Raw genomic sequence first — 14,080 nt, 5'->3', positions numbered from 1 at the left:
ATTTTCTACAGGGGCTGAATATGGAAGAACAAGGGCACCAAAAACCCAGAGCATATTGGGGTGCCTATGCCTATGATGCTAAGGAGTTGGATAACTTCTTCATGAAGCAATACTTTTGTGTGGTGAATATTGACTCGTAGGTTACTCTCATTCAAGATTGTCTTTCTAGTATCCCATTATACTTTCTTTCTATTTTAAAGTTTCCTGCAAGGGTTTCTAGCAAGATTGAGAAAATAATGAGGGATTTCTTGTGGTTGTGGTTAGGGGGGTTTAGGGATCATTTGGTAAGATGGGAAGTCGTGTGCAGGTCTAAATGGGAGGGTGGTTTGGATCTTAAATTTGGTGTCTAAAAACAGAGCCTCTCCTAACTAAATGGCTTTGGTGGTTCTTGCTTGAGAATTTTTTTTATGATAGGATACTAATTTGGGATCTGCATGTTCTTCGAAAAGTCTGTGGAAAGCTATCTTTGAGATTTATCTCCTTTTCATTCCCTATACTAAATTTCTTGTTGGGTAAGGAGTTGTAATATTAGCTTTTGGAAAGATTATTGGTTAGAGAATGTTGTTTTGTGCTCCTCTTTTCCTCACCTCTTTCTATTGAGCCTAGGGTAGGATGGCTCCATTTCTTCTTTTGTTGTTGATCTAGGTGGTGCTTTGCTTCTTGGGATTTTCACGTTGAAAATCCATTGAATGACAGGGATACAGTAGAGTTATCTTCTTTTCTAGTCTTGTTGAAATATTGATAGGTTTATTTGGAGGAGGATAGTCAGTCTTGGTCTTTGGATCCTTTGAGGGTTTACTGTTGCAAATCTTTTTGTGAATTTCTGACTAGATCTAATTCTTCACTCTCTTATTATTCAATCTAGAAGGCCAAACTCCACTTAAAATCAAGGCTTTTATTTGGTTGGTTGTGCTTGATAGAATTAATACCAATAACTTGTCGCAAAACAAGAGACCTTTGAAGGCTCTCTGTCTCTCTCTAGATGTTTGTGTACGCTGTTTTTAATTGTTCAGAATCTGCATCACATCTTTTAATACATTGTAATTTTTTCTGGAGGGTATGGAGTTATTTGTTTTTTTCGGTGAATATTGGGTGTGCCCAGATACAGTGGAGGACTTTTTGGCAGTTTCTTTTGTCAGTTTTGGCAGTAAAAAGGAAAGGGCAATGCTCTGGAAATGTGCTTTTTTTTTTGGTAGTATTTTTGTGGTTGTGGATGGAACACAATGCGCATATTTTTTCAGGAAGGAAGTTCTCGCAGTTGTTGGTTTAGGAGAGGTTCATTATTTGGATTCTCTTTGGTGTGGATCATGGGAATTTTTGGGGGAGGGGGGGTAAAATTTTCATACATTCAATGCACAATTGGCATTATTTGTTGGATTGCTTGATTGCGCAATTTTTTTTTCCTTTTCATTTTCGATTTTTTGCTCTATTTTTTCTGGTTTTTTCCAGACTTTTCTAAGGAGATGTCCTATTCTCCTAGTTGTACATTCTTAATCTTTTAATATAATTCTTATTTTGCTATAAAAATAGTTTGACTTGAAGGAGGCAAAAGTATTCATGGCAACAATGCCCTAAAGTGATCACACTAAGCCATGATGGTATACCAAGTACAGTGAGAATTCAAAACAAATGATATGTAATTGATAGTTGGGCAGACTTGAAGAGAGAGCCCAAGGCCCAGTTCTTTCCAGAAAATATTGAATACAATGCCCAGTGTGAACTATGAGACATTAAGCACATTGGTACAATAGTAAGGGAGTATGTGAAACAATTCTCTACTTTGATATTGGATATTTGGTGCATGTATAAGAAAGACAAGCTGTTCTATTTCCTTGAAGAATTGAAGTTGTTGGAAACGACTGAACTTCATCGACAAAGAGTTCAATACTTGCCTTTGCACAGATTGCTGCAGAACAATTGACTATCTATGCTAGAAAGAGTTCCATCACATCCAAGGAGATTGGAAAATCAGGTGGAAATAATGGAAGTTGTTCGCAAACCCAAAAGTGGGGGAACCAACACCAAGGCATCAACTTCAAAAGAAGCTTCTAACACATTCAGAAATAAGGGTAAGTAAGTGTGCTTCTTATGACAAGGCCCTTACAGAGTTGCTGCAAGTCATCAGTCAATGCCTTGCAAGCTTCCATTGCAGAGGGGATACAAAAATAGGATAGGGATGAGGTGAAAACCCCGAGGAAGGGTGAAATTGGAGAACGATTCAGGATGCATGAAACCAATCAACTCTGCAGCCAACCTACCCTGGGAATAACCAAGAAAGTGACTGAAGCTAGGCTAGTGGATGGGATATGCAAATTTCTAAGTCGTTACAATAGATGATTTACCAGTGATACTTGAAATTCTTAAGGGAAACCAAGGCGGTACTGATGCCATTTTTTGGTTTCCCTTGTTTGATAGGAGGTCATTCTTTCATAGCGATAGATGTTGTGAAGAAAGGGGATGATGAGAAGTTCTTCTCAACCATGCAACTCAAGTTTCAAGAATAGATTGAGAAGGGGTGAGAAGACATATCTGGCCTCATTGGTAGTAGATGAAGAGGTAAAACAAGAGTGGGTCCCTACTGCCATCCAATATGTGTTGGAGGAGTATGAATTTGTAAAGCCGAATAAGCTACAACAACTTGCCTTTGCTTTGAGGTATCAAGCATATGATTAAGTTGTTATCAGGAGTAAAGCATTTTGCTAAAGGGCCATACCGGATGGCACTTCTAGAGTTTGCAAAATTGAGGAAACGACTTGATGAGTTATTGGAAGTGGATCATATACATCTGAACACTAGTGTTTTTCTAGCGGAAACATGATGGGAGCATGCGGATGTGTGCAAACTACTGAACGCTCAACAAAGTGACTGTGCACAACAAGTATCCCATTCCATTGATTGCTAATTTGTTTGATAAGCTACGTCATGCCTTGACCACACCTGACTAGCGATTATACTACTATTAGGTGAGGGCAGTAGATGGTGATGAGCCAAAGGCTACTTGCATGACATAGTATGGGGCGTGTGAATTCTCGGTGATGCCCTCCGGGTTGACCAATGGGTCAACAACTTTCTGCACTGATGAATTTGGTGTTTCACGACCACCTTGATAAGTTTTTTGTGGTTTACTTGAACGAGGTTGTTGTCTACACTTAAACTCAAAAGGAACATGAAGAACATTCTTGGAGGGTGTTTAATAGGCTGAAGGATAACAATTTTATATAAAGAAAGAGAAGTGCTAATTTGCTTAAAGGAGTACCAAATTCCTTGGTCATGTGGTTGAAGAAGGTTGTATCCAGATGGATATGGAGAAGGTGAGAGTTGTTCGATATTGGATGATCCTAATGATAATCATGAAGCTGCATTCCTTTCTTGCAAGTTTGTGCAGGGGTACTCGAGGAGGACTATCACGTTAGTCGAAATGAAGAAAGTTCAAAGGTGGAACTAGATGGGAGTGCGAGCCTTCGATAACTTAAAGGAAGTCATGATGTGGGATTTGATACGCTCCTTTGAATATCATGAAGCCCTTCAAGGCACAAGCAGATGTATCAAACTATGCCCTTGGTGGAGTGATGGACCTGTTTACACACAAAAGTTGAAAGTTTAGTGAAGCTGAGTGAAAATACACAACTTGAGAGAAGGAGATTCTAGTTTTGAGTCTCATGTTAAGAAATTGCCTGCTTGTGTCTAAGTTTGTGGTGAAAACTGATAAATTAATTATCATTCATTTCTTTACACTGCTAGTTATTCGCCTAGCCATTGGAGAGAATTCTGGTGGGGTTCGATTCCTCTTTCGAGCACAAGGCAAGGCGGATGAATCAAGTAATAGATGCACTATGCTGGAAGGCTGAGCTTGCATCCTTAATGTTATAACTGGTAACACACTTGATGGTAAGCAAGATTACCATGATAATGCAAGAGCACATTAAGGAGAGCTTGATCAAAGATTCCAAAACCTCATGAAGTTGGTAGAAGAGGGCAAAGCGCACCAGTTCTCATTAGAGGATGGATTGCTATTGTCATTTTCTTCCTTCCATGAGGGTGTGAGGCCTTCATACAAAATTATAGATAATGACTCTTTTTATTGGAATTTTCATTTTAAAAGGGGTTTGGATGACAAGGAGTGCCTGTTGTGTTCGAGGGTTGTCATATCTCTAGTATATTAGTATGGCAGGAAGTGGGTTTTGGATTCTTCGGGTGGTTATTCAAGTAAGTTCTTCCATTCTCACCATGTAAAATTTTATGCGCCTTTTCCTCTACATCATTGCATATGGCAGGCTAAAGTCCCTTCCAAGATAAAGATATTTGTTTGGTCAGTGGCCCTTAATAGGACTAACACCAAATATATACTGCAGAGTAGGAGGCTTTCTAAGGTTTTTGTCTCTAGATGAGCTTTTTTGTGTGTGAATTGTTTAGAGAATGTTCCCGTTTGTTTCTGCACCATTCATTTGCTTGGAGTCAATGGAATAGATTATTTGGAGTTCTGGGCGAAGTTTGGTTATGTCAGAAGTAGGTGGAGGAATTGTTGGTTTCAGAAGGGTAAGGATGTTGGGAGGTGTGGAAGTGTGCTCTTCCCGCTGTTTTTATTAGCTGATTGTTCCTCATTCTTTTTTCTTTTCTTTCATCTCTTTCAGTTTAAGGACTCCTTACCCTCTTCTTCATAAATTTTTCTCCTAGCTGTTATAATAATGTTTCTTGTTTTATTTTATTTTATTTTATTTTTAAAAAAAAAACACACACACACACACACAGACAATTTAGAAACTGTTTCAGCACTGTTCATTTACTTGTTGTATGTGGATGATTTGATTTACTTCATGCGGTTTGGGTGTGTCCCAAGACAGTGGAAGATCTTTTAGGTATTTCTTTTACAGAATTTGGGAGTAGTAAGTATTCTTTTTGTTATTGGCGTGTATATATTTGCTGTTTTATGGGGGATCTGTTTGGAACGAAATGCATATATCTTATCCCAAAATAAATTGTCTTCCACTTTGCTTTGGGACATGGTTCATTATCTAGCATCTCTTTGGGCTTTTAGTGCAGGCTGTTTTAAGAATATTAAGCAGGAGTGAAAAGGCTCTATTGAGTTGATAGTCTTTTACTTTTTGTTCTTTCTTTTGGTTCGAGTATTCCTTGTCCTCTTCTTTGTACATTCTCTATCTTCACCTAATATACAATCTGTTTCCTATTAAAAGAAAGTGAAAAAGAAGCAAATTGCAGACATAACAGTGCAACCAGAAAACAACTGTCAATTTCCCTCAGCACTAGCTCACGTCCACACAAGAAGACATGATATCAATGAGACCATGAAGCTTACCCAATACCCACACGCTACAAGATGCCTTAAGCTTAGGTGACAATTGACAATATGAGTCCTCTTCACTGCTAGCAAGCTCCTATGGGTTCATACACACAAGGAATCTCCTTCTAATACATCCAAGGATTAAAGTTCTGATTTTGATAAAAGTTTAGAGGGTGTCAATTTACAGAAATTTGGAATTAAAGAAAAACTTACAGGAAATTATGGGGATTACAAGTGAAATGTTGGAAATATTAAAATATATGATTGTGAATCTTTTAGAAACACAAAAAAAAACACCTATTTTTTTTTATTTTTAAATTTAAATACCTGAAATTTCTGAAATTCTCTAAAATTTGGTCAAAATTTTGCAAAAAAAAAAAAAGAAATCGAAATTTGTTTTTATTTCAAACCTCATAATCCCAAAACATGTAAAGACTTCTTCTTAGTGCATCAATGAGATGTGTAGCCCTTCTCCACACACTTATATCAGTCCAACCAGGGTTTATCTGGTTGCCACTTGCCAGGCCTCCACTAGTTTTGGTGAGATTGGAATTGGAGTAACTGCAGTTTTCAGCTCCAAACAATCTGCCCACTTCTTCCGACTGCCCTTTATGTAAGTTAAATCCTTTTCCATATCCCTCGTGTAGGACATGACTGATCAATGGAATTGAGATGGTGGGTGCTGCGTTTATCTGATGCCATAACACAGACCAACAATCTACCAGATAACCTGTTGATTCTCACTGTCATCAAGTTGATGGATGAGTTTATGAGGCTCCATGGTGTACGAGTCAATTGAGTGAGAACATACAGTGATGAGTAGACGACTTTCATCTAGTTCAAGGTCTATCCAAGTGGTTCCGGTGCTGCAATTTGATAACCCCCCACCAACTGCTCGCATAACCTTTAAAACATGTGATGGCTAGATTGACCATATCCTCACTTCTACTTCACTCCCTCAACATGGCAAATAAGATGTTCTCCAACTGATTAAACCAATCACTTAAGTCATCTGGTTCAATCTCCCCATTGATATCAGGCAGTGTGGTGCACTAATACCATAGTTGAGCACTGAGCATGATAGAAATTACATGGATGGACTCTGCATGAGGTTCTAACCAAGCTATAGCCCATAGGCACTGCTTACATCCACCACTTCCTTCCTTTTTGCTAGGGTATCAAAGTGGTGCCACACAGCTGACAGTTTACTGCAGTAGTCAGCAGTATCCTCTTTGTGTTGTTGAGCTGCAGCATGAGCCTGCTCTAGGAAGCCATGGGCACGGTCTCTCCAGCCTTTTAACCTGGTAACATTGTGTTGAACAATCTCAAATGGATTTTGGCGATCAGCTGACAGAGTGGTGAATTGTTGCCAGTGTGACACGGTGGTGAGGGCAATGATAGAAACTTGACAGTGGTGGAACAACAGGGTAGGGCAAGCACAGAGTGAGGGCAATGGTGGAAGCTTGACAATGGTGGAACAACAGGGCAGGGCAGCAATTGGCTGTGTATTAATACAAGTTGATGCCTGAAGGCACACAAATGCACACTTAAGGGTACAAAACCCTAATTTCAAAATCAAAGGATTCTATTCTTTCAAAATCAAAGCCATCTTTTCCTAAGTTCTCAAATGTAAACAAAAACAACAAATCAAATAAAATGAATCTTAATAGTTTCCAAAATGAAGCATGGGGCTTCCAGGTAGGCTCATTCCTCCACAATGACCTCTCTCTCCATCACTACCATAGCTGGTATGGAAACATTGATCAATCTAATCTATTAAATATATGAGAAATTTAAGACAAAACATCACTAGGGAATTCTTTTAGCACTATCGTTCTTAACATAGGCAAAAACTAGATTTTAACAACTGACATGCCATGTACACCATACATTCATATGTCTTCACAAATTCACGAGATATAACATCAGAAGATTCACTTGCACAGTGGATCAATGACAAAATAAATGCTACAATAGGAATTTGCAACACTTTGCTAATAGTTGAGTTGTTTTAAGTAAACAAATACTGGATTTGACATAAAGAACAAATGTGGAAATCTTATCTATTTTAACCATATCCATGTATGTTTGATGCGGATTTATACTTCTTGATTAGCACATCAGGGGACTGTTTTGGATCTGTCAACATTTTTTCACTAATGATATTTTGATAGAATTGGTTGCAAAAGTTTACCTGCTTCTCAAGCTGCTTTGCTCTCACTTCTGATTCCTCGTACCTTTCCTCTGCAAGTCGTAGCTGGGGAGACATGTATTAGATGGAGTGCAAAGAAACATATGATAACAAAATCAATAATCTGTAAAGACTACTATCAAATTATGGCCCTTGGAGATCATTCAACTTGGAATAGATGTGAAGCTATAGCAATATCAACCCAACAAAGAAAGTATAGTGCAGCATGTTCAAGACAATAAGTTAGACCAATGTTTTGGCTCAAACAAGAGACATGCCTAAAAGCCTTGAGGCTCAATCTAAAATACCAAATCCCAAAGAGGCTAATGCATTACATACTTAGGCTTACACATTTGTACAAAAGGAATGCCTTTTGTTCCTTTTTAGTTGATGCTTACAAATTTCAGGTGTCTGATTCTTGTTAAAGCTTGATATACATTGTTGACACACAACCTAATAGCATGGTCTTAAATTACCACAAAATTGTCAAAATTTTCGGTTTCCATCACCCTCAAAATGTAAACAGTAGTCGATTTCTGTCTTGCATTACTTCCATTGAAATCTCAACGAATCATCCAAAATTATTGAAATCTCAAAATTTTACAACTTTTCCCCCTCATACACAACATGGATGTATTTGACTTGTAAGATATTAGTCCTAAAACTTAATTATTATATTCGTTAACCATTTCTAAAGCGTCACAAAGAATTCCATGCTTTACTACTAATTTCCATTATTTTTTCAAATAGAAATTGAAATTGACATCGAAATCAAAATTTCTGACGAAATTTCTGTACTTTTGGAGCTTTGAAATTTGAGCTGAAATTGAAATATAAGAACTTGCCTAATAGCATAAGCTTTTAGGTAAAGCGGTAATCTAACATGGAATCAAAGCTAGTTACTAGGAGGCCCTGTGTTCTAATCTTGTTGGCTGCGTATTATATTCCCAATAATGAGTGTTATTTACTGTTTGTTTATCTCTCCATGTGTTGCCCGGCTGCATGTTCGGGGTAGTGTTGAAGCTTGATATATACATTGTTGGCCCACAGCCTAATAGGTTAAGCTTTTAGGTAAGATTTGTCTAGAAAATTTTAAGTCCATGTTTCTACAAAAAAATATGACATAATATGAGTTTGATATCTAAAATTCTTGAACCTCAAGCTTTCCAAAATAATTGAGAGAACGTAACTTAGATCTTGAAAATAATTTGAACTTTGTAATGTTATAGCTATCTTTTGTCATGATTTACGTAATGAATTCAAGTTAGCAAGTTTTGAATGACCAACAACCAGTTTGCAAATTATATTTGATTTTTTTCTTTTACATTATATTTGTGATTTTCTTACTTTTTTCTTTATTTTTAACGTATATGTAATTTATTTACATATTTTATCTAAAAATAAAATTTTTCAAAAGGCTTATGTCTCAAAGCCTTAAGGCTTACATCTAGCCTCTTTTGTGTTAAAATGCCTTGCCTTAACCTTTTAAAACATTGAATTAGACATTGACAAGCTAGATTGACATGCTCAAATACAATAAAATATCTCTACTATTACATTAAAGCCAAAGCTAAGAAAACATACAAAATAAATATAAGATATAAAATTTATTGGCATCACCTTTTCGAGTAGACTCTCATTTTCTTCCTGCAGCATATCAAGCTGCAATTTGGAAATCACAACTCATAAATGAAGTTTCTAAAAATAAAAATGAAAATACAAAAATTCCAAAATTTTCCAATTGCTAGCTATGAATAGCATATCAACCTAAAAAAAGTATATTGACATAAATACAAACAAATAGCAATTAGTTAGCAGTCACTAGTTTCCTGACTTCAAACAGCAGCAGATAGCTCTAAGCCATTTGCATGAAGAGCACATGCACAGTTAAAGTTTAGACTGCCCATACCTCATCTTGAAGAGCAGAAGCAGAATGCTGATTGCCAGCTTCTCTCGAATTCCCCAAATCTAGTGAGAATCTGATTTTAGCCAAAAAAAAATATGGTTATGTAACAAGCTAGGCTGCCTTAAATACATGATTTGAAGATGTATGCATATTTTGAACAACCTCCCGGGCCTTGAAGACTAAAATAGCTTATAAGTTGCACTATTACAATCCAACAAACAATGCAATGATTGAAACTCAATAAGCACCCCTAAGTCCACAATAGTGAGCAGAGTAACAGTAAAATCCTTGAATTTGTAACAACAAACAATGAGGCACAAACTGCTTCCATCTGCTTCAAATCAGACTGATCACAATAATAGTACATATTGCTCTAAAACTATCTCAACGACAATGCGTATCATCTTATCCACAAATTAATACCAGAACAAATTAAGCTCCAAGATTTTGTATCAATGATACATGTGGTAAAGAAATGCTTTTTCATTTAAAAATCAGACACTTGAAATTAGAAATACATATTATTTGTCAAAAAAAAAAAAAAAAAACAATGAGGCATAAATCAATAAGTTGCACTATTACAATCCAACAAATAGTGCAATGAGTGAAACTCAATAAGCACCCCTAAGTCAGCAACACTGAGCATAACACTAAAAATCTTAAGTTTGTAACAACAAAAATGAGGCACAAACTGCTCCTATCTGCTTCGAATCAGACTGATCACAATAATAGTACATATTGCACCAAAACTATCAAAGACGACTACGTGCATTATTTTATCCACAAATTAATAGCAAAACAAATTAAGCTCCTAGATTTGTAACAATGAAGCACGTTAAAGAAATGCTTTTTTCATTTAGAAGTCAGTCACTTGAAATTAGAAATAAATATTATTTGTCGAGAAAACAATTGATCATTAGCAAAACAATAAAGAAACTGTTCAAATCCCATGGCACATGGAACAGAGGGAGTGCGTTGGGTGGTTACTCACAAGAGAGTTGACGAGTATATAATTCAGATTAACCTACATATATATATTTATTTCTTTTTTGCCACTCGGTATAATAATTCTTTAAATAATGGCTTTGACATAATTCTATGTTGGTCATCAGCTTGACACAAGCTTCTCTATTCTTAGAGCAAAGGCCAACTGTGTAAAAGATTAAATGTTAAGGACACCATGTGTGGAGTTGGGAAAATAGATTCCACATGATGACTACCATATGATAGAGAAAGTGGGGAACCTTAAGGGCCTGTTTAGTTGAGTAAAATATTTTCCTTTTTTAATTTCCAGTTTTCTGAAAAAAATGCCTTAATTCCACATTTATTTCTACCTTTTTAACATTTGTATAGAAAACTTGTAAACACTTCTTTATGTTTTTTGAGTTCTTCAAAGAAACTTCATTAATTAGAAAACAAGGTGGCATTTAGAAATTATTTGAAAAATCAAAAATGTACTCCACAACTAAACAGGGCTTAAGCTTAATATATGTCGTTTATTGCATTCTCTTTAATGTTTATGAAATTGGAGTTAATAAATCCACATGATAGATATGAATGGCAGTAAAACATTCACAATAACACATTAACACTTTAAGCTGAAACTGTGGGGAAAAAAAACATCTGATTTTCTTCGAACATGATCTGTACTCATTTCAAACTTCTGGATACTTACCTTTTATCTCTTCGATTATCGCCAAGAATCTCCCCAGGAACTGCAGAAGCAGCTGGCCTAAGTGACAGAGGTACACTAGGTGGTACCATTGGAACTGTCTTGACTCCTAGATATGAACGGTTTACTGGGGTAGAGCGCACAGACGGAGTTTGCTCTAGGGAATTGATAGATTGATATGAACGACCAGCTGAACGAGCTGAAGGAGGTTGTTCTATGGAGCTAGTGGACTGAGATAATCGGCTAGTGGTGGTAGACCGAGCGGATGAAGGTTGTTCCACACAGTTGACAGCTGCAGTTGATCTCCCACCAGACGTTGAACGTGCAGATGGAGGTTGTTCTATGGAGGTACGAACTTGCTAGTGGAAACAACATGGAAGTTTCAAAGTAAGCATTGCATCCATATAAAATGAAAGCATGCAACAAAATAAGCACTACTAACAACTTTAGTTGTCCAAAGCATTATATATCAGTTTTATCAGTCAATATAAGAGCATACAGATCTGTAATATCCATTTCTGAGCAAGTAACCTGTGTGTATCATCACATCAATCAGCCCCATCTATCCGCATGAACAGTGCCCAAATATTTTGTCATATAAGCTAAAGTTCATAGAAGCACATAAAAGTGCAGATTGCAGATCATGAAAGCATGAAAATGTAAAATAACAAAATGGCAGTTAATGGACTTTTAAGACGTAGCCACTAGCCATAATAAGGGTAAAGTGTTACTCAATCCAAATATCTACTTAATATGCAATGTATTTTAGATTATAAGCCCAAGTCCAACCTGAATACTTCTGCTTCATTATTTTAATTGTGTTCACACATTCAATTACTGAAAAAATAAATAAAAACAGTTCAAGTAAATGAGAGAGTGAATTTTAGAGGTCTTCAACAATTATTTTTTCCTTTCTGGTCCAGAGGTACAAGACAGTGATGAGATGTACAATGACGGATAGTCTCTCATAACCCATAAACCCTTCCATTCCTAGCAAAGCCAGAACTCAATCTTATCTAATTTCATTCCTTGAGAGACTTAATTCAACAGTAGAAGTGCTCAAATTTAGGTCTGGCCAACTGATTCAACTCAATTTGAATACTCATGAAAAAAATAATAATAAAAAAGGAACTCTGACCTAGCTTTATTCGGATACTACCAGGAGATAGAGTCAAACTAGAGAGTAGCGGTCAAGTGAAATTCAATCCACGAAATAATTTGATCGTAAAAATGAATATTTTAAATTTTGTCACCTTCAAGCATGCACAACTGGTCTATTCCTAGAGCATTTACACCGACGTTCCACTAACATCCTTACAAGAACGCAAATTCGAAAAGATGAAGTGCCAAGTTTACAATAGTCTTTTCGTTCCCTCAGGATAATGAGATTCGCTACAACATTAGTTCAATTAAACGACAGTGAGAGGTTAAGCATGATCATTGAGAGGCCGATTACCATCGGAGAGCGAGAGCGCATTCCCCTCCCAGAAGCGAGCCCAATGCTGCCACCGGCATTTGCAGGGCTGTAATCATAGGAGAGGTCGTCGTCGCCGTCGTCGTCATCGGCGGGCTGATGCGCCATCACATGCGCGAGCCTTTGGGCGGCGGCTTTCGCCGCATTGTTCTGGTTTTTCCTCGCATTCACCCCGCTTGCCGATCCCGACCATGCATGGCGGTGCATGGGCGACATCAGCGGAGAAGTTGGAGCCCCCGATGCACTAGAAGAGCTCCTCTGCCTAACATGCACCGGCCTCATTCGATCCATCTCTGGTGCCATCAAATTAACCAAAATAAACATAGAATAAGTAAACAACCTAAACAAATAAAAACATTCAAATATTCAATCAATCTTCTTGACAATACTGAATTGCATTTTCTGAACAACTGTTGTAATCATGAAATTGACAAAATATGAACATTCAGATTGACGAACAAAAGTTTTCGCATAAATTTATGAGAAGCAACCTCATTCCGCAATGCTCAATTGCAAATTCTGAATTAGAACATAAATTATTATGATAATTCAAAAAAAAAAAAAAAAGCAACCTCGTTCTGCAGTGTTCTATTGCAAGTTCTGAATTAGAGAAAGTAATGAATCTAATGATTATGATAATTCAATTCTGCACTGGTCAATGGCAAATTCTAATTTAGAAAGTATTGATTATGATCAACCTCTTTTTCTAGCCAGGACAGAAACGTAATTTTTTTGAATTTTTTTTCTGCAGAGGGATCTGCAGGCAGAGGTTAAACTTGGAGAGTAGCGACCCCACCAAATCAGCCTGAAGAAAAGGCCATAGCCCAACTCTTGGGCGATCGCTGACACGTGTATAGATCTTAACCATTCATAATTCTTTGGTCGATTGAAAGTCCGCACTTGGGCAGTCAGGCTAGGCTACACAATTGGGAACCTATCTGTATCATGTTTTAACTACTATAATGTTTTGTGGGGGCTCCTAGAGACATTTCAATCAAATTTGAGAGTTTTATGTTAAAACTTTTAATTCAAATCTTAAAAAAAAAAAAAATTAGAGAAGGTATTGGATATAAGTTGAATTATTTTTTTCTATGTAATTCACATAACCTTTGATTAATTAAAAAAAATTAAATATATCATAAAACAATGAAAAATATATTAAATATGTTTTCTTTTAGATACTGTGACAATAAAAAAATGATAATATAAACATTATGATAAAAAAATTTGAAAATTGTTATGAGATCTTTATAATGAAAGTTGCGAAGGAGATTAAGTATTCAGTCAAGGTATTCCTTCGTGAAGATGAAGAAATGGTGCAAAAGATTGTGTATGAGAACTTGCCCTGATACTGTACTCACTGTAAGCATGTTGGACACACGGCTAATTTCTGTGGTATTAAGAAAAGAAATGAAGATGCAACAAAGTCAAAGGAAATGGAAAATAACATGCCTGGGTCAGAATGCCAAAATGCAAACAAGCTGAATTGTAAACAGGTAAAAGGAGATAAGGGAAAAGAGAAGGTGGGGGAATCTGAA

General features: G+C 36.6%; 1 protein-coding gene across 2 annotated transcripts in view; it reads right to left on the bottom strand.

Moving 5' to 3' along the window:
• Positions 1–13,358, bottom strand: part of LOC131153034 (coiled-coil domain-containing protein SCD2-like) — a 75,112-nt gene extending 61,754 nt beyond the window's left edge. Inside the window, exons 1-6 of one of the 2 annotated variants that reach the window (XM_058105052.1) lie at positions 13,115–13,358; positions 12,525–12,835; positions 11,072–11,427; positions 9,400–9,469; positions 9,111–9,152; positions 7,494–7,556 (exon numbers count right to left, since the gene is read on the bottom strand). In XM_058105052.1, the coding sequence (XP_057961035.1) occupies positions 7,494–7,556; positions 9,111–9,152; positions 9,400–9,469; positions 11,072–11,427; positions 12,525–12,833 (840 nt within the window). In that variant the 5' untranslated portion in view covers positions 12,834–12,835; positions 13,115–13,358. The remainder of the gene's footprint in view (positions 1–7,493; positions 7,557–9,110; positions 9,153–9,399; positions 9,470–11,071; positions 11,428–12,524; positions 12,836–13,114) is intronic. The other variant, XM_058105053.1, reaches the window with a different exon arrangement.
• Positions 13,359–14,080: the final 722 nt, after the last annotated feature.

This window comes from Malania oleifera, chromosome 4 (assembly GCF_029873635.1).
Source record: "Malania oleifera isolate guangnan ecotype guangnan chromosome 4, ASM2987363v1, whole genome shotgun sequence".
Classification (NCBI taxonomy): Eukaryota; Viridiplantae; Streptophyta; class Magnoliopsida; order Santalales; family Ximeniaceae; genus Malania; species Malania oleifera.
Note: the sequence above shows the minus strand (reverse complement) of the source record. Positions and strands in the feature narration are given on the sequence as shown.